Source organism: Propithecus coquereli, unplaced genomic scaffold (genome assembly GCF_000956105.1).
Source record: "Propithecus coquereli isolate 6110/MARCELLA unplaced genomic scaffold, Pcoq_1.0 Scaffold119, whole genome shotgun sequence".
Taxonomy (NCBI): domain Eukaryota; kingdom Metazoa; phylum Chordata; class Mammalia; order Primates; family Indriidae; genus Propithecus; species Propithecus coquereli.
The window spans coordinates 7,518,326-7,542,415 of NW_012135969.1; the positions used below are offsets into that span (position 1 = coordinate 7,518,326).

Sequence of the window (24,090 nt, forward strand, 5' to 3'; positions counted from 1 at the left end):
CCATTCCTTATGGCAAAGGGAGGGGAAGGTGAGAATCCCCTTGAGGCCAAGGCACTGAACACAAGTGCCCTGTGCTTCATTCTCTCACATTTGCACACAGCGCCCAAAGAGGAAAGCCTGGTGCTGGGACTTGCCCTAAGCTTCCACTCCATCCCCAGCTGGCTCTCGCCTCTCTGGGACTTCACCAAAGCCATCCCTGGAACCCCGGCATCTAGGCTCCCAGACCCATTAGTATTAGAGCTGGTGAGTCAGCACCCAGACGGGCTGGCGCAGACCAGGGGGCCAGGCCTATTTAAGGCCTCTCAGAGTGCCCGGAGAGGGGCAAACAGAACAGATTCTCTAGGACCCTGGGGACAAAACTGCCCTGACGTGTCACGTCCCACCTGCTCCTGCCACCTCTGGGAAACCTTGGATCCTTCGTGGAGCTCATACAGTTTAAGAGGACTTCTCTGGGGAGGGACTTAGGGTTCCTCTTGCCCTACCTAGCCCATCCTCTGAATTCCTTCGGGGCTTTGAAAAAGGAATGCAACTGATTGAACGAACTCTCTAGAAGCCCTGCCCAGGAGGACTGGACAAAAAGCATGGATGCTGGAGGGTGGAATGGTGGCAGAGGGGCAGTTTGCTGGATCAGGGGAACTCGGCGGAAAGATCCTCAGGATCGGAGGCAGAGCTGATAGGTGGGGACCCCTCCCCCCACCGGCTCCAGCGAATCAAGAAACGAGGCAGCGAGGCTCTGGGGGCTGCTTTTATGGGGACGACCTGACAGAGGGCATGGTCCGTACAAAACCGGGAACAATACATACATATATATATTATATACAGAGACGCGCTCCTCTGGAAGGCTGGGCAGGGGCGGCCGCCGGCCGGGAAACCGGAAGCGCCCCGCGGCCCCGCCCGCCCGGCTCCGCCCCCTCCATCTGCCGGGGTGAAGGGCACGGGCCGGGCACTGAGACAGCCAGCTCTTTCAGGGGGTGGGGGCACGTCTGGGGGCGGGGGCGGGGCAAGAAATACTGATCGATGGCATGGTCTATTTACAGGGACAAGGAGAAGCCAAAACGGATGGGACGGAGTTGTCTGTTTTTAAAAAATGAACAAAAACCCAGGCTTGGGGCGGGGCATGAAGAAGTAGCAAGATGAGATGGATTCTGAAAGGGGAGGGGACCTGAGGGGGGTCTCACCTCCCTTGGTCCAAGCCCCAATTTGGGGTTAAAGTGGGAAACAGCATCAATTCCACTTAGAAGGCAGGCTGCCAGCAGGGCAGCTCTGGTCTCCAAAAAGATGAGAAGTAGTAAAATTTTGCCCTCCAGTCAAAACATTGGAAAACAGTCAGGAGGGGGGTGGTAGAGGCTGAATCTCTGCGATGTTATTAGTACAAGGCTTCCAGGTGTCCCCCAGGGCAGGCCGGGCAGGGCAGGACCAGGCCTGGCTCTCCAAGGAGAAATGCTCCCCTTGCCTAAGACCAGGGTCTCTGCAGCCAGGCCCCCTAAGCTGACCTCCTCTCCTCCCTGGCATTCCCAGGCTTGGCCAGGAAACCTGGACCCCAGAGAGGCTGCAGACAGTTCCAGGAGGAGGTTATGGCTATTTGGCACCTGGGAGAGGGGAGGCACAAGGAGAAATTGAGGGCTGCTGCCCCAGGAAACAGGGAGCCAGGGACCAGGTGTCCTGAACTCTCCTTTTTTCCTACAATCACTCCCCCTTTCTGGAAGGATACATAGGAAATCAGTGCAGGGCCAGGCCCAGCCTCCGGGCTCTGGGGTGGACTCTATCCCTCCCGGCACAGGGGACTGGGATGGGAGGAGGTGTTGACGCAACTCCCCAAGCAGGAGGGTCAGAATGCAACAGAGACAGCACAATGATGGGGGAGAAGGAAGGGCCAAGAAGGTAGAATCTCAAGTCAAGAGGCCCAGGGGCCACCCAGGTACCCCATGGGCAGGGAGCAGCCTCCAGTTGGTGAGATGCTGGGAGAGCCCCAGCCCCATTCCAGTCCAGAGACAAAGGCTGGAGGTTGTAAAGTCTGGCAGTTTGGTCTGCAAGTCCTTTGTGTCCATCCACTGCCCAGGCCAGCCCACGGCATCCCTTGGCCTCTGTGCCTCAGCCCCATGGGGCGAGGAGAAGGCCGCCCTTCCAGCCACCTCTGTCTGCCCGGGCCACCTTAAGGGGGCCTGCGTACGGGCCCTCTGGTCCCTGAAGCTGGGGGAGGTGGGGTGGAGGGGTGGGGGGATTCGGGGCACCTGTCCCCAGGCTGGTATGGGGAGGGGTGGGATATTGAGGACAGGGGAGGGAGTACAGTGAGAGGGGCATTAATTATTGTCTGGTCAAGGAATGATTCCTGTTAAGTAGAATTGGAATTCCTCAGTGTTTGCAGGTTTCCTTCCAGTTCTGAGATCTGGAAAACAAAGGAAAGGGGGTCAAACCTGGGCACCAGGCCTGGGCCCCGCCCCCTTTGCCCCCTGGTGGGGATGCAACCCCCCTCCTTCCAGGACCCACAGGGTGGCTTTTAGACCGGGGCTTGCGTGCTGCCCCGGCCATAGGGCTCTGCCCCCAGGGCACCCCTGGGCCTACCTTGTCCAGGAGCTTGTCCATCTCCTCCTTCCTAGCCAGCTCAGACTCCTCCAGAACCCGGCGCTGTGCGGTCTCCTTTTTCAGGAACTCGATCTCCCTGGGGAGAGGCAAGGGAGAGATGGCAGGTAAGGGTGTGTGGTCTGGCTTCCATCCAGGGAGACACAGTGCCACCTGGGCAGCAGCTCTGCTCCTCTCCCTGTTCCCAGGTCAGGGGGTCCCAGGTTTTCCCAAAGCCTCTGGGGCCTGGCCCTGTGCTGGCTCTGCTGCCACTCACGCCAGGCCCAGAGGCACTCCAGCGTCTGTGCTCTGTGCTTCCCTAACTCAGCTGTGGGAGGTGGGGGTGAGGAATTGCCACAACGGGTCTCTAGTCCTCCCCGGGCCCAGGGCCCCCAGCAGCCTGGCCACGTACTTCTGCTGGTAGTCCTTGATGAGGCGCTTGGCCTTGCTGTACTTGCGCTCCAGAGCCTGGTACTGGGCCTGGGTCTCCCGCAGGTGCTCGTCCACTGCCTGGCACAGGCTCTGGGCCTCGCCCCAGTAGCCCTCCAGTTTCTCCATGCGCTCCTTGTTCTCCTCCACGCTCTGCTCCAGCTGGGCCTTCTCCGCCCGCCAGCGCCCCTTCTCCTGCTCCAGGCTCTGCAGCTGAGAGAGGAAGGAGCAGCCCTGGGTTGGTGGGGGCCAGAGGGAGCCACAGGGCACCCCCATCCTGGCACTGGGGCCAGTCTCCAGGGGATTCCTACAGATGTGGAACCCACTGCACCCCAACTAACTCTCCTTGGCTGAGCCTGAGAACTGAAATCCAGAGAGGGAAGAGGTGGGGCCTCAGCTCCAGAGCTCCAAGCCAAGGGTCCCTGTCACTTCACCCCACTCCTTCATTAGTCACTGGCTACTCTGACTTGGGGCAAGGCAACTTCTGTCTCAAGCCTCAGTCCTCTCATCTGTGAAATGCGAGTGATACCTGCCTCTGCCTCCCTAGCTCACAAGGGCTACCACAGTGAGATGGCAGATGTGAAAGAGCAGGGCAGGTGAGGGTCACCATTGCTCTCTGTCCCCTCTCTGCAGCCCTGGCCCTGCTGACCAGTCCCTGTTCTTTCCGAACAATCCTGACTCCTCTCCCTGTCCCAGGTGACCCCACTGCAGACCTCCAATCCCCAACAGCTCAGTCCTGAATCCTTTGTTCTCTCTATACCCACTGCCCTGTGGCATGGGCCCAACTCCATGCACTGAGCCCCAAATCCCACGCCCTGGCCCAACCTTGCTCCCAAATTCCGGCCTCACCACCCAACTCCTCAAACCACGCCTCCCACCTGCACAAACCTGTGCCTCCTTTCCTGACATGCTCACTTGTGTTAAAAGGCGCCATAATCTTGTAGCCATCCAGGCACTCATCTCAAGCCCCTGCCTGCCCTGCCACCTTGCTGGCTACCAACGTCCCTTGCTCTCTGTTCCCAGCCACACAAGCCTTCCTGCAGATCCTCAACACTTGCCACAGGGCCTGTGCACGTGCTGTGCCCGCTGCCTGGAATGTGCCTCTTCTACCCTCCCCCTTGCCTAGTTATTTCCCACTAGCTCACCCTTCGGCTCGCTGCTCAGTGTATCCCTTCCCCGGAGAAGTCCCGAACAGCACAGGCCCACCCCCGCCCCCAGCTGAACTGGGTTCCTCCTGCTTTAGGAGTTCAGTAAGCCTGTCCTCTCCCACGGAGCCCCACATCAGCTTGTAACACAGTCACTGGTAGGCAGACTCTAAGCTGCACAAGGACAAGGATCAACTCCGGTTGTGCCATCGCAGTGACTGAACAGTAGTAGCGGGCATCTAGAAGGTACCCCGTGGACGTTTGTAAACTGAATGAATGAATAGATCTTTGACGTGCCCCTCCCCTTCCTCCTCTGCACATACCCAGAAACACAGCCTGTCATCTCGACCCTGAAAATGCAGCGCCAACCCACCCTTCCTTTCCAGACCCTCGGCCTATACTCTGGGAAGTCCTGGCCCACGCCTGCCAGGACGCTGTCTTGGATTCCACCCGGTTTGCCTGCCTCCAAGTCCTGCCTACCCTCACGTCTTCCCACTTCGTAGGCAGTGACCTGAAAACCCCCATATAGCCACACAGCCCCATGCTGTGTGGACCAAGGCTAGAGTCCTTAGAGGGCTGTCAGGACGCTGCAAGCCACGGCCCACCCTGACAGTCCAGCCCTGCCGCCATCTCTCCCCGACAGGCACACTGCCACCACCCAGCGGGCGTCCTCCCAAAGCCAGCTTCCAGGCTCCGTCCAGCTTGTCTCCCTGCCAGGAATGCCCTTTCTTCTGCCCCAGCCATCTAAACCCTGCCTCCTCCCGAGGCCTGGCTTTACGCTCTCCTCTCTGTGTGTGCGGTGCGGGGATACCCACACGTGGGAGTGTACGCATGTGTGTGCCTAGGTGCACAGTGTCTGCAAGGCCCCTGTAGACCTGTCTGTCCCCACACCAGAAGCCCCATGGGGGTTGGGACTCCTACTGTCCAGGCCCCAGCAGGGTCCCGATACAGACTTTTAACATGAAGTCTGCATGTCTACATGCCTGTGAGGGTGCTGGCACCCAACGTGCTTGTCTAAGTGTCTGTGCACGGTACACACGTGTTTGTGTAGGTCGTGTGTCACCATCTAGTGGTGTCAGCATCAACACCTCCGTGTTGCCTGCCCACTGAGCATGTGCATGCCTGTGACACTCTTCCTAGACCAGGTGGTTCAAACGACAGTCATGATGACTACATATCTTAGAGCAGATGAATGCAGAGCACATCTACGTATCCAGACTGATGCCCTAGGTGTGCTGCCACAGGAAGCATGGGTCTGGTGTTTCCATGGTTATGTCCATGTAGAGTGGGCGTCTCTACACGGCTGGGGGAGGGGGTGTGTGGGACCACGTGCCTGGGTCCAGCCTGGAAGGTATGACTGTGTGTATCTCTGGGTGGTCTGTATTTACAACTGGGCCTACATAGAGAGGACATATGTGGGACAGTGTAAACACTAAGACAACTTGAGTGGGACTTAGTGTGCTTCAGTATCACAGCTAGTACTTTTAGCTTTTTTCTTTTTTTGAAACAGGGTCTTGCTCTGTCGCCCGGGCTAGAGTACAGTGGCATCATCATAGATCACGGCAACCTCAAACTCCTGGGCTCAAGCAATCTGCCTGCCTCAGACTCCCGAGTAGCCTGAGACCACAGGCACATGCCACTGTGTCTGGCTAAGTTTTGTATTTCTTGTAAAGATAGGATCTCACTATATTGCTCAGGCTAGTCTTGAACTCTTGGCCTCAAGTGATCCTCCACTTCCGCCTCCCAAAATGCTGGGATTACAGGTGTGAGCTACCATGCCCAGCCATACCTTGGGGTTTGTATTGAGTATCTATTATATCAGACGTTGTGCTAAGGATTTTACACGTACTATCCCACTGAATCTTCACAATGATCCTACAGTGTTAGGTATTATCGTCAGTCCAGATAAAGAGACTGAGGCAGAGCAGCAAGTGGTGGTGGTACAGATGGATCCAGAGCTCCATCTCTTAACACTAGGTCCCTCTGCCTCAGAGTAACCTATTCTATGGGTGCCTGTGCCTGTGGGTGGCGTACAAGCATCAGTGTGCGGGTGTGAGGGTGGGGACCCCGTTCCTCAACACACGCCCCCTCACCTTCCTCTTCAGCTGCTGGATCTCGGCCTCAGTGACGGCATGCTTGATCTGGAGCTGTGGGCAGAGGGGCAGGCGCTCAGCTCGGGCTGGGTGGGGCAGGTGGTGCTGAGGCCGGTGCAGGACACCGGCCCACCTCCACCCTCCACCACCCCAGCCAGGCAGCCGCCTCCTCCCACCTCCTTGAACTTGTGCACCAGCTTCTCAGGCTCCATGTCCACGGGGGACAGTGCATCCTCGTTCTCCGCCAGCTCGAACACCTCGATGGCCATCTCGCCACCTGGAAACGTGGGGCTCAGCTCCTCATCCTCGTCTGTGGCGTACTCCCCTGTCTATGAAGGAAGGTAGGAGGCCATGGACCCTACCCACCCCAGTCTCCCTCAGCCCTCACAACCAGGGCTTAGACCAGCAGCAGACTGCCATGCGAGGCTGGGGGTGATGCAGGGATGTGGGTCGTGCCCCCCCAGCCTGGGGCTGCACCAGAGGCAGGCTGATGTCTTCCCCCAATAGCTTCAGGAGTCCCCTGCAGGCAGAGGCAGTTCTCCCATAAGACTGGACCTTGAAGAAACAGCCTGTACCGTCCCCCTTACACCGTGGGTTCCCCGAGGTCTGGCTCTGTCTCCCTCCTCAGATTAGGTCCCCTGAGCTTAGGGGCTATGCCCTCCCCTCACAGTGGGGCTCTTTGAGGGAACCCTTTCCTTACAGGGTTAGGCAGGCTCTCTGAAGAGACAGGGTATGACTCCTCCATCAGACCAGGGGTTCTTTGAGGGAGGGTCTGCATCTCCTCCCTCAGACTGGGGCCCCCCAGGAATAGGCACCAGCTCCACACTTCCCACTTCTCGTTTCTTTAGGACTGGGAAAGCAGTTGACAGAAGAGGGGTGTAATGCTTCATCTAGCCACCAGGGGGCCATCACGCCGCCAGCCAGGCCCGGAGTCCCTACCTCCTCGTCTTCCTCGCCGTACTGGGCGTATCTCTGCTCCATCATCTCCCGCTGCCATCGCTCCTGTTCCAGGGTCTGCTGAATTAGCTGGGCCACTTCGCTCTGCTCTCCGGGCCGCTCCCGGCCAATCATAAACCTGCAGGGGCACCGGCGTCATCCCCTGCCTCTGTCCTCAGCGGGCAATGCCAGCATCCTCCCTGCTGGTGCTCCCCTCTCCAAACTCAGCCCTCCCAGAGGAGGTGAAATGAGAGGGCTGAGTCCAAAGGCTGCAGTGTTAATAATGAATGGGAGAACGCAGGGCCCTTACTGGGTTTCCTTCCCAGGGGAGAGAGGAGGGCCCACTAGCTCTTCTGGCCAGTGTTGGGGGAGAGGGGGTGTCAGCCAAACTTTGAGCTGGGCTGCAGGTGATATGAGCTCAGGAGGTGCCAGTTCAAGGGGCTCTTCCCCACCACATGGGAGGAACCCAGGCAGGGGAATGGTGAAGTTGATCCGTCCCAGCAGGGCTGGGCCGTGGAGGTGTGTCTTGGGTATGCTCCAAGCCCCCTGAGCTTCAGGAAGGGGCGGGATGATGGCAGCCGGAGATTAGGATGGAGAGGAAACAGTGGAACTTCCAGGCACCAGCCCCTCCTCCCCGTGGCCACCCACATCCTGTTTCTCTCCACCACCCTTTCCTGGGGGCAGTGCCCCTCTTGGAGGGGGGCAGGGAGTCATCCCTGAATGTGAAGCCAGAGATGGAACCGCAGAGCTTCTAATCCAATCCCCTTCCCTTGCAGGTCCAGGACAAGTCTTCCCAGGATTGCACTGGGCTGGGCGGGAGGGAGGGACGAAGTTCCTGGTGAGGGCACCCCAATTTGGCTGGCATTCACCCTGCACATCTTGGTTCTTCAATGAGTGAGTCAGGGACAGGCAGGGATTAAGGAGAATAGCCCCAGAGGACAATTTGGGGGGCACTAAGCCCTGGTGGCCTGCAGTGGTCAGGGAGCTCGGCATGGGAAGGCAGACATGGGGCAAGGGACTGTGGGCTCAGCAGTTCCTTCAGGCAGGAGTCAGCAGAACCTCCATGAGCTGGCAGCCCAGCAGCTTCACTGGGCAGGTGAGCAGGGCATCTGGATGAGGGCCTCCCCCGACCCCTGTGCCCACCCCTCTGGGCTCTCACCGCACTCGGCCCTTGGTGTTCCGGAGCACGGAGGCTGCGAAGCTTTGGGTCACTCCCACCAGACTTGTTCCGTCCACCTCCACCAGGAGATCGTTCACCTGGATCCTGGGGGAGTGATACTGGTTAAGGGGGTGACAAGGGGAACTGTGGAGCTGGGGTAGAGGTGGCTCAGTCCCCACAGGGACCTGGTACTTTGTCTGCCTGCATAAAATTCACGAGGCCAGAGGAGTGGGTATCAGCCAGGCCACCCGTGTGGGCAGTGAGCCAAGCAAGCAAAGCAGACACGGGTGTCCGGGCCCCGGAGAGGCGGTAGGTACTCTTTCTGTGACAATCACACAACTGTCCCCTCCTCCATCACACTGAACAGAGTGGTATGACATCCTCAGAGCTCATCTCTGCCATGCGCCCCAGTAAGGGGCCCCACAGCACGTAAGTGACATGCTGCCCTCTTATGTGCACATTTCTGCACAGACCTGAGCGCACAGATGTCCTCCTAAATGCCTGAGACCCGAGCAGCACTCTCCCGTGTTCACACGCCATGGCGCACACCTGACACAGCTGCACACCTCCAACACACTCCAGCCGCGGCACCTGAAGCCCTTGCTCTCCACGCAGGAAGGGGAGGGATGGGGTGCCCAGCCTGGCCTGCCGAGGGAGAGGAAGGGAGAGGAAGATGCCAAGGCGAGGGGCCCCTTGGCCACCTCCTGCCTCCACTGTCACCTCCCTGGGGACTCCAGGCCTTCTCTCAGGGCTCCCACATGGAAATGGAGGAAACTGCTCACCCCAACACGCTCCGCACTCCCAGGTGGCCACATGCTCGTGGACACGCATGCACACACACTCCCCACACAGCCAACAGCGACAGCAGGACAGGCTCTGGAGGTTCGAATCGGGAGGGGAAGTAAGTGAAAGAGCAGGACTGTCACCATTCCTGTTCCCTGCCCCCTCCATGCCACCTGGGCCACAAGAGACAGAAGCCCCCTGAATGGGGCAACCCCACCTCTAGCAACAAGACGCCAAAGTCACCCAGCCTGCACAAGGACACCTACTCACCTGTGTCATATGGAAGGGGTCTGGGTTTGGAGGTATCACCACAAGCGACCTCTAATGTCAACCTCTTCCTCTTACAGCCACCCTGGGGGATGCCCCACAGCCCTGCCCACCACCACTCCCACCCTCTGCAATACACACACAGGCAACAGAGGGGTCACCAGGCTGGCCCAGCGCTGCAGGACACCCTCCCTGGACCTTCTGACCCACAGAACTCACCCCCTCCAGCCACAGACACGCTCAACACAGGCACGCACACCGCACACACGCAGAGCAGCCCATCTCCGGAGCCACTTGTTTGTCTAGCCGCGTCAATACCTGGCCCCCTACCCCCATAGTCCAGCCACACCTGCCTGCTTTCAGCTCCCCTGCCCGGAGCCTCCTGCGCTCCTTCAGCGCAGCTAACCCCTGTTCAGCCTTCAGCACTCAGGTCCGGCGCCACTTCCTCCAGGAAGGCTTCCCTGATACCCAGAAAGGTCACACTCTCTTGTCTTATACCTTTTGTGGCACCCTGTATTTCACCATTTTCTGTATGTCCACTTGTTTAGAGTCTGTCTACCTCACACTGCACTGCACGCACCCTCACCAGGGCCTCCCCAGGGCCTGCCACCAGCCTGACAAGAGTCAGGGACTCAATGTTTGCTAAATGAAAGAAAATGCTCAAATGGACTCCAGACACACAGCCTTCACGCCTGTGCCCTTCCTACCAAGGCCCAGCACACACTTCGAACCAGGATACACGCCGACAGCCCCATCTTTACTAGCTCCCCCCAGGACGCAGCGCCCTGAGGGTGAGGGTTTCTGTCTGTTGTACTCACTGTTGTACCCCAGGGCGCAGCAGAGCTCCCGCCGTGAACATGTGCCCTGCACACAGAGCATGCACGTTGCCCAGGGCACAGCCCTAGCCCGCTCCAGGGCCCACCCCCCAGATGATGGCCAGCGGGGACGGTGGGGGTAGTACCTGCCGTCCCGATGGGCCGCGCCACCCTCGGTCACGGTCTTGACGAAGATGCCCAGCTTCTCCAGGCCCATGTCCGCCCCGGCCCCCATGCCGATGATGCTGATGCCCAGGCCCTCGGAGTCTGTGGAGCAGAGGGGGGGATGGTGGGGGAGCGCTCCAGACAGGGCTTGCAGGGGCAGGCGGGAGGCCCTCCGTCCCGGACTCCAGGGCACAGCTCCCACCAAAAGGCAGTCCCCACACTTAGGGGACGTCCCACAGCTGAGGAAGGGGTGTGTTTCTGTCTACCCCCTCATTGCCCTAGAACTGACGGCAGCAGGGCGTGCCAAGGGTGGCCTGGCAAGGAGAGACTGTTGTGGATGTGGAGAAGGGTGGGTGGCCTGAAGGGGTGGCTGGGACGGGGCCTGGCCCTACGCCTTTTGGTCTCCTCCCTTTCTAAGCAGTCTCGTCTACTCTCATGGCTGCCGTGTCCAGAGACCTCCTGGTTTCCTCTCCCCTGAGGCCCACTCACCTACCCACACCTGCCCCGCCTCTCATGGGCCTCTGCCACCCAATCTCATGACCCTCCCCACAAACACACCCTCATGGGGGACGGCACCACCACCCACCAGCTGCCAGGCCTGAGAGGCACCTGGATTCCTCCCTCCCCCTCACAGCCTCTGCCTGAGCCAAATCACCACCAGGTCCTGCTGATCCTCCTCCCACCCTGGGATCTCTCAGGTCCACCCACTCCCTGCTCTGCCAGCATCTTGCCCACATCACCGTGGGTTCTCACCATCCACTTGTGACCCTCTCCATACATCACAGCCAGGTGTGGTCTTTCTAGAATACCTTTCCTGTGCCTCACAATGGCTTCCAGTCCATCTCAGAAGCAAGAACCATGTCACGCCTGTGGTCTGCGAGGCCCTGTCTGTGCACCCTTCTTGCCCTCCCTGTGAGAATGCAGCCAAGCTTCTCTCCTCCGCTCGCCTGCACACCCCTCTAAACGCCTCCTCTCCAGAGCTCAATCCGAGCATGGCTTCCCCAGGGAACCCCCAGCCCCAGGCTGGTTAGATCTCCTGTTAAATGTTTGCGTATCAGCCCTCATTCCCTCCCAGCACCTATGACAGTACCTAGGGACACAGTTGGATACGAGTTTTCCACCCTTGTCTGTCTCCCCCGCTCTGAGGACACATGCCTCTGGGGAAGCCTGCTTGGGCCATCACTGCATCCCCAACACAGAGCCCGGACCCAGCACAAAGTGTCCAACAGAGATCTGTTAACTGAATGGGCAAATGTCGTTCTAGAACAGTGGTGGTGGGGGCTGTGAGCTTGGCCAAGGTTGGAGTCCTTGTGTGGCTGGGGGTGCTGGCAGGGGAGGGTGGGGCAAGGTCGCCAAGGACCTGAGTCAGAGGTAGAGGCCCAACCTGTCTGTGGGAGTCCCTGTGGGCACAGGGCAGACGCTGGCCCCAGAGAGGAGACCCGGGTTAACTCCAGCTGTGCCCAAGTGGCCTGGCCTCCTGGCTTCTCACCCTTCTCCAGCTCCACAGGGAACAGCTCCAACCTCTCCACCCGCTTCTCCAGCTCATACTCAGCAGAGGCTGCCATGGGATCCACGTCCTCGTTGCGACGATCGTAGTCCTCGTTGGAGTAGGTGCTGAACACCTGCGGAAAGGGGCGGCAGGTCAGAGAGGCTGGCAGGAGGGCAAGGGCAGAACTGGTATGAGAGGCAGAGGGGCAGGCTGGGCCACCAGCCCATGCCATGCTCCCCTCTGGCCACATGCCTTTGCCCCACCCCCAGACAGGCTTCAGATGATAAGGCTGCACCCAGCCCCATCAGGACCCAGCTCTGAGCAAAGGTCCTTCTGGTTCTGGAGCCCAGGGTCAAGAGAGAAAGGGACCCAGCCTTGCCCGATCCGCACTGTCATTCTCTCTGCAGCTCCGACCAGCGTGAGCATGGTCTGCCGGGGGATGGATGTGCGATCCCAGAGAAACTGTCAGGCCTAGGAACCCAGACCCCCAGATCAGAAAGAGTGAGGGATGAGTACTCCGGGAGCCAGACAGAGACGAGCGGGGACACAAAGACACAGACACAGAGAGGAAGGAACAGGCTGAGCAGAAGAGGGGAATAGGAGGAGGGGAGAAAGGATGGAGAAGATGCTAGAGGATGCCAGATGGGGAGAGAGGGGGGAGCGGGTGTGAGACAGCAGAGGGGGAGGGGAGCAGGAGAGAGGAGGATGGGCAGAGGCAGTTGCTACCCAGCTGACCTGCACCTGCAGTGGATGCTGGGGGCGGAGGAGGCAGGTAGGAAGGACCACCTCTACCCTACAGAGAAAGGGCCTGCTACCCTACAGAGAAAGGGCAGGCCCTCCACCCCACGTGCCCCTCAGGTGGCAGAAGCAGGGGAGAAGGCCAGGCCCTATGGCCTTCCCTGCGCACCCAGACCTGTCTCCCTCCAGACGGCAGCTCTCTGAGTTATGCCGCCTGTCCCCATGCGCTAGGAGGCCCAGGCAGAGGCTCTAGGACCTGGGCCCTGGGGAGACTGAGGACTCAGAGAAGGTGGCAGCCTCTCTGACGCTGCGCATGGTGAACCCAGCCTCCGCAGGGGTTCCCAGGCCAGCCCTGCCTTGAGATCTCCTATACCCCTCTGCTGTCTCCCCCAGGAAAAAAGGGGTTCCCCATCCCCAAAGAACAGAGAAGCTGGGACACAGGGGCTCTGTGGGAGAGCCTAATTCTGGGCCTAGGCAGGGGTGCCCTCAGTGGGAGGTTAATGAGCACCATTTGGGGTACCATGACATGTTCGGGCTTCACTGCCTGCAGCGACAGGTTGGCACCGCTTGGAGCCAAGCGGGGGTGGGGAGGGGAGGGGAGTAGCTCTATCAGATGGCTGGGCCGGAGGCCGAAGGAGCCAGAGTGGGGCCCTATCTCCCCAAAGGCCCCAGCTAGGGGCCCCTCTGCACCAGGAGCAGGTCCTGTGGGCACCCTGGCGGGCAGTGGCACTCCTGTCCCAGCCTTTGTTTGGGCTTGCTCCATGTCATCTCCACACACCCCCACGGAGGCTCACTGTCATGGTGGGAGGGGGAGGGGTGCTCATAGGACTAGAAGCATGGCTGGAAGGGGCCTGCGTGGTCACTTAGCTCAATGTCCTCAATTTCACAGCATCAGAGAAACCCCGGCTCAGGCCCTTAAAGCTCATCTGTCCACTGTACCCCTTGGAGGAACAGGCTGCCCATTCCACATACAGCCCAAGACACCAGGTCCTCTGCCCAAGGTCACACAGGTTAGACAGTGGCAGGGCAGGAGGAGACTGCACCCAGCTGGGCTCTGGTGGTGGGTCGCCAGTGACTCTGTTCCTATTACACAAGTGCCCCAGGCCCTGTGACAGAGGCTGGTGTGAGCCTGGACTCAGCAGATGGGCTTTGGCCCACTTTTGCTTCTGAGTCCCTGACCCTCACCCTCTGCTCCAGGAGACAAGGTCCCCTCATCTCTCAGTCTTTGTGGTCTCCCGGGTCAACCAATCCCCTACTAAGACACACAGATACCTCCCCCACCCACCCCCGCACTGTGACCTCCAAAACACACCCTCACAGTCTGACATGGGCTTTGCCCTCCCTTGTTCTCAGCCTATCAAGTCCTGTTCTTTCAAATCCTGCCCCTGCAGGGATCCCAGGCCTCTCGGGCTCTGAGGCCCCCCCACCCCCCACCCCCCAGATCACCCACCCCCCACCCCTCCTGAGTCTGCTCACTATAATAAGCCCAGCCTATCAGAGGGCCCTGGGCCCAGTCCCACCTCCCTAGGTGACAACCTAGAATTGGGTTCTCTGCCCTCAGCAGAAATGTCCACCTGTATAAGGGCAACAACTGGGTTGTCAGTGGGCACGGGACCCTGCACTCAGTATCACTGCAGGGGTAGGGGTGGGTGAGGGGAAAGCCGGGGCCTCGGGCACCAGGGAGAGGAGGAAATTGCCAGCAAGGCCAAAAGTCAGACACACACTCAGGCCACACCGCACACCCCGGCTCTCACGCTGGGCGGAAGAGCTTCAGAGTCTCCAGGGAGTCGGGAAGCACTGCTCCAAATCATGTGCTATTTTTTACCAAAAAATCAGGGTAAGGTGTCAAATATAGACAGTCAGAGGCCCCGACCAAACTCCATCTCTGAGGGCATCAGGCTGCTCAGAGAATGGGTGGGGGTGGGGGTCAGGGGACTCCCTCAGAGTCCCAAGATCCTCCATTCCCTCCAGGACCCCACTGCCTTCGGAAGGGGTGAGGGGATGGGAAAGGACTCCTAAGGTTCCAGCCCAGGGCAAGGGGCTGGCCTGGGAGGGGAGCAGCAACCTCCACTCCCTTTTAACCTTTTAGGCCTCTTACTGGGGTGGGGGGTGGGAGGTGGGAGAGGGACAGAGGTTGTACTCTGGGGCGGGTGAGAGGAAACTTGGGCTGCTTCAGTGTCCAGGAGTAGTTATGGAAACGACAAGCAAACAGATGGGGGTTTGGCTGGGGAAGGATAAAGGCCGGGCAGGGACCTGGACACTTCCATGGGGCAGACCTGGGGTCGGGCACAGCTGAGCCTGGGGCAGTGAGAAAGAACGATCAAGGCTGAATGTGCCAGCCAAGAGTGGAGGGGGGTAAGAAGTGGCAAGGGAGGGCACTGGGATTCTTAATTCACCCCAGGGGATGTCCCTTCCCCAACCACACTGTTCTGAGGATTTAAAAGCACAGGCACAGCCCACAACCCAATCACCAATAGTGGTGGTGGGAATGGGGGTAAAATGAGAGCCCCAAAAGGGGCAGCTCCCATCCCTTTTTCAGGAGAATGTGGCAAGAGCACTGGGGGACTGCCAAGCCACGGGCATCTGTCCTACGGAGCAGCCAAGAGCAAAGGCATGCCCACTACTGCCAGGCACCCTGGGGTTTCCCAGCCCCACCTCCTCCTCCTGCCTGCAGAAGGCCTATAACCCTCAAGAGCTCATGGTGCCCCCTCCCAGGGCAAGCCAGGACCTGGTAGCTGGTGGCACAGACCCCCAGGGAACAGGGACCCAGCTCCAGTCACATGGCCACAGACCAGCTCACCCTGATGACCTGCTTCCCTCTTTCACTTCTGCAAAGTTGGGTGGGGGTACAAACAGAACGGAGGAAGGGCCTCCGTCCCTGGCACCTTCCTCCCCTGCACCTTCGTGCTGGGAATTTCCCGGCCAACACGCCCTGATCCCATCCAGCTCCCGCACAAGGGACAAGCAGGGACTGTGCCTGAGCTCCGTGACCCCCTTCCAGGGTGGAGTAGGACCAATGCAGGGAGTCTCTCCCCAGGACACACACTCCCCTTCACACCACCCAAGGCCCTCCTTCTGGCAATCTCTGGAGAAAGGAGCGTCTGGAGAGGAAGGGAAAGCAGGTGTCCCAGGACCCGCGTGGGGCAGGGAGGGTGCGGCGGGTGGGGCGGGCAGGACAGCAGGCGGAAGAACCTGAGGGCAGGTCGAGGCAGGCCACCCGCATCTCAGACCTGAAAACCATCCACCTCTGACAAACAGCTGGAACTCCCCCACGCCCCCCTCAGGGTGGGAACTTCTGGGAAGGGGGCTGGGTGGCAGGGGCTGACTCAGCCAGCCAAACCTAGCTGTCGGTCGAGCCGGGGGCGGGCGCGTGCACGTGGCAGGGGCGGCGCGGGGGCGGAGAGGGGGGCTCACTTACTTGGATGGGCGCAGTGCTGAAATGTATCTTCCGGCTCGGGGCCGGGTCCTCTTCCTCTGAGAGCCCGGGGATCTCCACGCACCCGGACTCAGGCTCGTAGGGGGGTTCCCCATCCTCCTCGTCTTCCTCGTCGTCCTCTTCCAGGGCACTGCCCCCAGAGTCCTCCCCGAGCCCACTGTACGCGCTCACGTCCACCAAGTCCGCCTCCGAGAAGTCCTCCTTCTTGGACTCATCTGCCTCCTCAGGGGCCGCGTCCGGGGCCCTGCCATTGCCCACCCCCCCCTCTGGCGCCGCCACCGTAGCCGCCTCCTCCTGAGGGGCCGCTTGGGCCTTCTGTTCCTCAGGCACGGAACTGGCTGTGGTTGCCGAGGTGCTGCCATTCTCCAGGGCCGCGTGGACCGTCACCTCGGCCTGGATCACCTCCCCGGGCACCGACTCTGCCTCCGACTCCCCGCTCTCCTCCACCTCCACCGGCTTAATCTTCCGCACCTCCCGGGGCTTGGGAGGCGGGCGGGCGGGGGCCACTCGGTGCTGCGGGGGCTGCTGCCCTCCGGGGCCGCGCTCCTTCTCGGCCGGGGCATCCCCCGACGGGGCGGGCGGCGGTGGCGGCGGCGGCTGGAACACCCGGGACCGCTTACTGACCAGCTTCGAGTTGACCTGGGGAGCCCCTGCGGCCGCGGCCCTGGGGAGCCCGGGCCCGCGGTGGAGGCCGGTCCGCGAGTCGGCCTTCTCGAAGACGGCGCTGAGCTGGCTGACCGTCGGCGACACGGCGTCAGCGTCCAGCTTGTCCAGCGCCTCGGTGCTGCCGTTGAAGCGCACCACGACATCCAGCTTCCGGTCCTGCAGGCCGGCGCGCTCCTGCCTCAGCAGCCGCCGCGCCGCGGCCTCCTTGTCGCCGCCTGCGGCCGCGGGGCCGCTCCGTTCGAACAGCTTCCGCGTTTCCTGCAGCCGGGACGGCGGGTGCGGCGGCGGCGCGGGCTGCGCGGAGGGCGCGGGCTTGGAGTCGAAGCGGCTCACGCGCTCCGACACGCTGGTGCCCAGCTTGAGCAGGGCGCTGTGGTCCACGTTCTCGTTCAGGCTGCTGGCCCGCGGCAGCGACAGGCGCACGCCGCGTTCGGGCGCCCGCGGGGCCTCGGCCAGGCCCGCGCCGCCACCCGCCTCGCCCGGCTGCCCCGCCGTCGTGCCCATCTGCAGGAACATACTTTTGATGCGGTGGACGTTGGAGCCATATTTCTTGTGGTGGGCCCCCTTGGGTGCCTCGTCGGGCCCGGGCGCGTCGGGCTGCTTGAGCGCCTGGATGCCCGCCTCGTAGGCGCTGCGGTGCGGGGAGGCGCTCCGGAGGGGACCCCCGGGCCCCCGTGGCTCCGTCTTCATCATGATGGGGGGAGCCGGGTTCGCATGCCCCCGCTCCCCGCTCCCCCCCTCCAACAGGCGGCTGGCCAAGTCGGGACCACCGCCCCCTCCCCCAGAAAAAAGAAGCCCCGAAAGGCCTTTTTTAGGGCTCCCCCAAAAACCAAGCTGCCCAAAACAGTTAATCTCGCTTTTAAAAAAATGGAAAAAAAAAATCCCCAAGCGCCCTGTGTGGGTCGCCTCCCCCAGTCAAGCTGCCAAAGACAGCCAGTCCCCCTTCAAAAGCCCGAGCGGCCTGGTACGGTCGCCCCTATCCAAATTAGAAAAGCGGCGGCCGGGGCCGGTGGGAGCGCGCGCCCTGCCCGTGAAGCAGCGGCGGCGGCGTCGGTTCACATCGTCCGAGGCGGTGTCAGCGGGGCTGGCAGCCCGGGAGCCCCCCACTCCGGCCAGAGGCCTCGGCTCTCGGGGGGCCCGGCACCGCTGCGCCCATGGCTGCTCGGCCGGCCCGAGCCGCTCCGCCGCCGCGCCTCCCTCCCTCCCTCCCTCCCCCCGCGCCCCGAGCCTCGGTCTTTCTCTCGCTCTGCCGGAGCGGCGGCTGCCGGAGACCGAGCGGCTGCCCTTCTCGCCGCCGCCGCTGGGGGACTGGCACCTCTGGGTCCTAAAGGGATCGGATTTCCGGGGCTGGAGCCTGAGAGCCCTCCTCTTCCCCTCCACCCCCACGTATCCCCTCCCCTGCCCGCCCCTCGAGGACAGCCTTCCGCTGCCCCCGGACCTCGGCCAGTCCTCCTCAACCCTTCCATCCCACCCTCTGGCTGCAGCTTATCACAACCCACAGAACCACACCCCACTAAATATTGGGGGGAGGCAACCTAGCCACGGTGGTCTCAGTGTGGCCCCTCTCCTTCTCAGATGTAAAGGGGGCTTCTGTGGGGAGGATCAGAGGATCATTTCCTTCAAGGTCCTTAGAACTCCTCAGTAGGCTTCAAGGCTAGTAGCATCAACATCACTGGGCACTTGATAAAAATACAGATTTCTGGGCCCTCCCACACACCTTGTGAGGGAGAATCTCAGGTGGAACCCAGGAATCTGCATTTTATCACTTTCCTATAGGGCAGCTTCTGCACCCTTGAAGGTATGAAACCTTGGCCCAGTGTTGCTGACCTTGTGCTGGTGGAGGAGGGGCATGAAGGAAGGAGGTGGCCTCCATCACCCAAGTGGCAGGGGATCCCCAAAGCTGCCTTTTGCCCTTTGCAAGTCTGAAGAGGGTCTCCTGTCACCTGCTCTGCAACCCAGGCTGGAAGAGAGCAGGTACAATCCCTGTCTTCATGCCCCTACCAGGGCACTCCTGCCTCTCAAACAGGAAGAAGGGGTTTAGGAAGAGGAATTCTAGAGGCCTGGGGCCAAAGTTTCCCCAGTGAGAGATGTAAGAGCTGTAACTTGGGTCTCTGATTTAAAGGATCCTGGCCACTGTGCACAAGGGTGTGCGGGGACCATGACAGTTACCTACACATCCGTGTCCTGGCAACCCAGAAAGCTGCTTGGATGTCCTTCCACCCCACCCCCGCCCCCAGTACACAACAAGGGGCCTGGGGCTGCCTGGCCCCTGGGTGTAAAGTCCATCCTCTGGACAGGTCCAAATGCTCTGCTGCAGTCCACAGATCCCAGAAACTGATGAACAGAGTGGACCCTAGGACCCAGAGAACAACTCAGGCACAAAGCCTCCCCCCACTCCCAGCTGCTTCCTGCATCTCAGGCTTTTCTGCGGCCTCTGCCTCCTCCCCCGCCCTCTTCCCCTCCATCCTCTTCCTCCTTTTCCTAATCTCCCACTCTCCGCTTCTGGCCTGGAAGGGCTGGGGAAGGGAGTCTTCCTACCACTCCACTGTAGGGGTGTGTGTGGGTTTTGTGGGATATTAACCCTGGTGCAAAAGAGCTCTGTACAGCGTGGGGGATGGGCTGTTGGGATGCCTCCTGGGAACCCTGAATATTGGGATGGGGAGGGGCCAGGAACCACAGGACTGGATCCTCAGGCTGGTGCTAAGGGGGAGGGAAGATCTGGGTTCTGAGCTGGAGCCAGAAATGAACCCAGACCTCGGGCTTTCCAATGCCACCTGCATCGTCTTTGCCCAGCTGCGGAAGAAACTCCCCCTCCCCAATTTTGCATTTTGAGATAAGCAGAGTGAAGAAGCCATGCTCAAGCTCCCCTTCCTCCTGATCCTTCTTAGAAGGCCTCTTTCCAGAATAAACTTTGGGACTTGGGTTTCCAAACTCAAGCTTGGGGCTTGAAATCCTCCTCCCCACGGCCTCCCCCCACCCCACCACTACCGAAGTTGAGAGAAGACAGAAATCTCACCCAGTTGGTCGGGGTTGGGAGTTTGGGCAGAGTGTCCTCAGAAGCTCTTGAGTGGATTGGAGGAGGGCGCGGGCCCCTGGGTGTTCTGCCCAGAATCTCCCACACCCTTTGGGTGAATCATCTTAACTGATCCCAGCCAAGGGGTCTGTGCCCACGCTTCTGGCCAGGTGGGGAAGCCCCCGGCTTCTGAGGGTGGGAGGAGGAACCAGCTGTCAGGCCCAAAGACCCTGGGACCCCCAACATCTCCAGCAGCAGCTTGGAATGAACTAGAGTCATCAGGATCCTCTCCAGTCTCCCTGTCCAGAGATTTGGAAATCTCAAATCCAGAGATTTGGAAACCCTTTAATGGCTTTGGGATGTAGAGCCAGCCCAGAGCTTGGGTGACTGAGGCTAATGAGTGGGATTATTATTTCATGGGCTCCTGGTGAGCGCAGCACCCCCAGCCAGAATTCCCGAAGAAGCTTTTATGGAGCCGTAAGTGCTTTACCATCGCTCTTTCCCTGGTGTCAGGCACCAAGCCTGCTGGCCTGTGATGGGGTGGGGAATGAGGTGTCCTTTCCTCCATCCCCTCCCTGCCTGCCTGGAGCAGTAATCCCGCCTGATAGGAGGGAGTCTCCTATCCAGACTGAAGGCTTTAAACCTAATTTTCCTTCAGCAGGCTGGGATTTTCACCCATTTCCTTGGGTTCAGCACCCCAGGAAAATTTAACCACCCTTTCTCTTTCTGAGGAGAGCTTGATGGCCAAGTTGCCTCGTAGTCTTTGGATGTAAATTTCTTCCTTAACTTTGACCTGGCATACAGGGTGAAGTGGTTCCCAAGGTTGATCCTGGAACCAGGCTGCCAGTGTTCAAATCTTGGCTCTACCACTTCCTAGCTGCGTGACCTTGGACAAGTCACTTATCCCCTCTGTGCTCTCAGAGGATGCATTGAGGCCCAGTGAGAGGGGAGAGTGGCTGAAACACAGAAGATAGGGTGTGTGGCCAAGGAGATGCCTTTCCCAGCCATTGCTAAAAAGGCCGCAGGCTGCAGTAGGCGGAGATAATCGGCCCCATCTCTCCTCCTAGTAAAGCCCCTCCCTGTTTTCCCACATACCCCCCATCTGATGAGGGCCCTCTGGGAAGATGCTCTGTGAGGACTGTTCCTGTGTTAAACGCTAGGTGTAACTGCAGAGAGGCGATAGAGGCGTGGAGAGGCCTGATGTGCGATAAGTCCCAGGCCCTCAGCACCCTGGGCTCAAGCCTGGGCTGGCTGCCAAGGCTGGCTTCTCTTTCCAGCCCTGGGGCCTTGAGACTCAGCCTCTAAAAGTGGTTTTTCCTTGGCCAGGGTCATCAAAGCAGAGGCTGGCCTAGACCCCGCCCTCCGGCCCTTTTGTGGTGAGCCCATGGTCTCAGCCCCAGTCACTCCCCTTCATCTGTCAGCCTCTGCCAGGGTCTGGGGCTGGTTCTAGAATGCAGGAAAGGTATGCCTGTATGTGTACAACGCAAAGCCAGGATGTCAGTGTTGGAAGGGCCTTTAGTGGCCCTTGGCTGACCCCTTCACAGGGCGAGTGAGGAAGGCTGAGAAGTAGTGTACCCAGTTTTAGAGGAAAGAGACCAGGCTAGGATTCACCAGGCCTGAATTGAGTCCTAGCTCCACCTGTTTGCTGGGTGACCTTTGGCTAGTCATTTCCCCTCCCTAAGCCTCAATTTCTTCAAAAAGCTCAACTTGAATGTCTGTCTCCTGAGCACGGGGGACACTGGGTGTACCCTGGGTGTCCTCCACTCCGTGTGTGGAGCACAGCAGAACATGGGCTTTGAAGCCAGAGCCTCTTTGTTAGAATAATAGGGGACTTCAACAAATTCCTTCACCTGTAGGATGGAGATAATATACCAACCTCATAGAATTGTTGTGAGGATTAAATGAGCTCTCAATGCATAAGGCACAAAGGCGGCGCTCGGAGTGTAGGCTCTTACTGACCGCATGAGTACCCAAGCGTGTATGGGTGTGTGTGCCTGCGTGCACCTGCGTGGGCACGCAGAATGAACATCAGTGTTTGCATCTCTAAGTGTGTCTGCATGGTGCTTTGGGTCTCTCGTTTCCTTTTAAGGTCCACTGTATGAAATTCTTTCACATAAGCAGCCGCGCCTGCAGTTACTCCCAAGCTTTTGGGATCATTCTTGGAGCGAAGATGACCTCCCTTCTCTACCTCCCACAGAGTTTTCATGCCTGCCTGTTGGTGGTGCAAGCCCACCTTTGTCCCTGCAGGGAGAGGGGTCCCTTGGGGTCCTCCCATAGCTGGGAGACTGCCTTGCTGCCTGTTCCCTCACTCTGCCCCTTTCTTTCTCATTCTCCACACTTCACTCCAGTGGCACTTGGAAAGTTCAGATACATCTTGGAGACCGAGGAGGGAGGGGAGACTGAGAGGAGTCAGGGTGTGTGTGTGTGTGGGTGTGTGTGTGTGTTCGGGGGGTGGGAGAAGGGGTGGGACAGAGGAAAGATTTCTCCAAATCATCAGTTGCTTTAAAAGAAAGCCTATATTTAGCTGGGCTTAGAGGGCCTGTAAATATGTATTTTGCAATGCAGACAGCCATAGCCGTGGGAGCTTCAGAGATATGCAGGGAGGTCAAAGAAAAAAAAATAATCAGAAGGATTGGGCAATATATTTTGTCATCAGCAGATTCAAAGAATTCTTTCTACTGTCTGCTTCTACTACTAATAATACACATTTCTGTATTTTGATGGCTCCTATTTTTCATCTGCTCTCTGGATCTTGTGCAGTGGGGGCCTGAGAAGGCTAATGGTTCTCAGAGTTGCCTGTTTCTGCCAGCCTTTGCCTTGCCTGCCCTGGGTCAGGAGAAAGAGGACCCTGACATCTCCCATCCCCACTCCCCCTGCTGGGCTCTGCCAGGCTCTCGTGAAGCCTACACAGGTACAGCCTCCACAACACCAGCTCAGGTCTCCTGCACTCAGCCTGTTGGCCTCAGGTGGCCTTGGGGGTGACAGGTGAAAACCTTGCCCCTTCAGGGCAGTTCCACTTCTAAAGACAATTTTTATTATTTAGCCTTATTTTTTACTTTTAGAAGTTCCTTTCTTTTCTTTCTTTTTTTTTTTTTTTTTTTGAGACAGAGTCTCACTGTGTTGTCCCGGCTAGAGTGCCGTGGCATCATCCTAGCTCACAGCAACCTCAAACTCCTGGGCTCAAGGGATCCTCCTGCCTCAGCCTCCCAAGTAGCTGGGACTACAGGCATGCGCCACCATGCCTGGCTAATTTTTTCTATATATTTTTAGTTGTCCAATTAATTTCTTTCTATTTTTAGTAGAGACGGGGTCTCGCTCTTGCTCAGGCTGGTCTCGAACTCCTGAGCTCAAACAATCCACCCGCCTCGGCCTCCCAGAGAGCTAGGATTACAGGCGTGAGCCACTGCGCCCGGCCTTCTTTTCTTTTTCTTTCTTTCTTTCTTTCTTTCTTTCTTTCTTTCTTTCTTTCTTTCTTTCTTTCTTTCTTTCTTTCTTTCTTTCTTTCTTTCTTTCTTCTTTTCTTTCTTTTCTTTTCTTTCCTTTTCTTTCCCTTTTTTTTGAGACAGGGTCTCACTCTGTCACCCAGGCTGGAGTGCAGTGGCCTCATCATAGCTCACTACAACCTCGAACTCCTGGGCTCCAGTAATCTTCTCACCTCGGCCTCCCAAATTGCTAGGATTACAGGCGTGAGCCACCACACCCAGCCCGTAAAAGTTTCTTTAAAAACAAGAAACGTTCAGAGAATCCTGTAACAAACAGAATTTACAAATGCTAGCAATGTGTCATTTTTGCTTTGGGTTTTTTCATATAAAAGAAAGAGAATATTCGAGTTTAAGTTGAAACCTTTCCTTTTCATCTCCTGTCCCATTTTTCCACCCTCCCCACACTCACAAATTTGAAATGCATCCTTTCTGGCCCATAATGTTTGCATTATTATTTTGCAGTTATAGCACATTTATACATATAAAATTCACCATAGTAACCATTTTTAAGTGTACAGGTCATTGGCATTATGTACATCCACATGGTTGTACAACCATCACCACTGTCTGTCTCCAGAACTTTTTTCCATCTTCCAAAGCTGAAATGCCATACCCATAAAACAATTACTCCTCATTCCCCTACCCTGATGCCCTGGCACCACCGTGCTACTTTGTGTCCCTATGAATTTGACTACTCTAGGTACCTCATATAAATGGAACCATACAGCATTTGTCCTTTTGTGCCTGGTTTATTTCACTTAGCATAATGTCTTCCAGGTTGATAATATGTTGTAGCATGTGTCAGAATTTCTTTCCTTTGTAAGTATAGTCCACAATTTCACATTTTCCCTACACATTTAAGTATTCATAAAACAGCACAGAGTAGTACTGTTTTATGGAGTTGTGTATTTTTAA

General features: G+C 58.5%; 1 protein-coding gene across 1 annotated transcript; it reads right to left on the reverse strand.

Moving 5' to 3' along the window:
* Window positions 1-730: 730 nt before the first annotated feature.
* On the reverse strand, window positions 731-17,664 carry PPP1R9B (protein phosphatase 1, regulatory subunit 9B). Its single transcript, XM_012662154.1, has 10 exons — window positions 15,997-17,664; window positions 11,841-11,973; window positions 10,333-10,453; window positions 8,322-8,426; window positions 7,166-7,301; window positions 6,403-6,555; window positions 6,227-6,280; window positions 2,972-3,201; window positions 2,563-2,659; window positions 731-2,386 (listed from the first exon to the last, which is right to left on the reverse strand). The coding sequence occupies exons 1-10, from the start codon at window positions 17,371-17,373 to the stop codon at window positions 2,333-2,335; spliced, it is 2,460 nt and encodes an 819-aa protein (XP_012517608.1). The 5' UTR covers window positions 17,374-17,664; the 3' UTR covers window positions 731-2,332.
* Window positions 17,665-24,090: the final 6,426 nt, after the last annotated feature.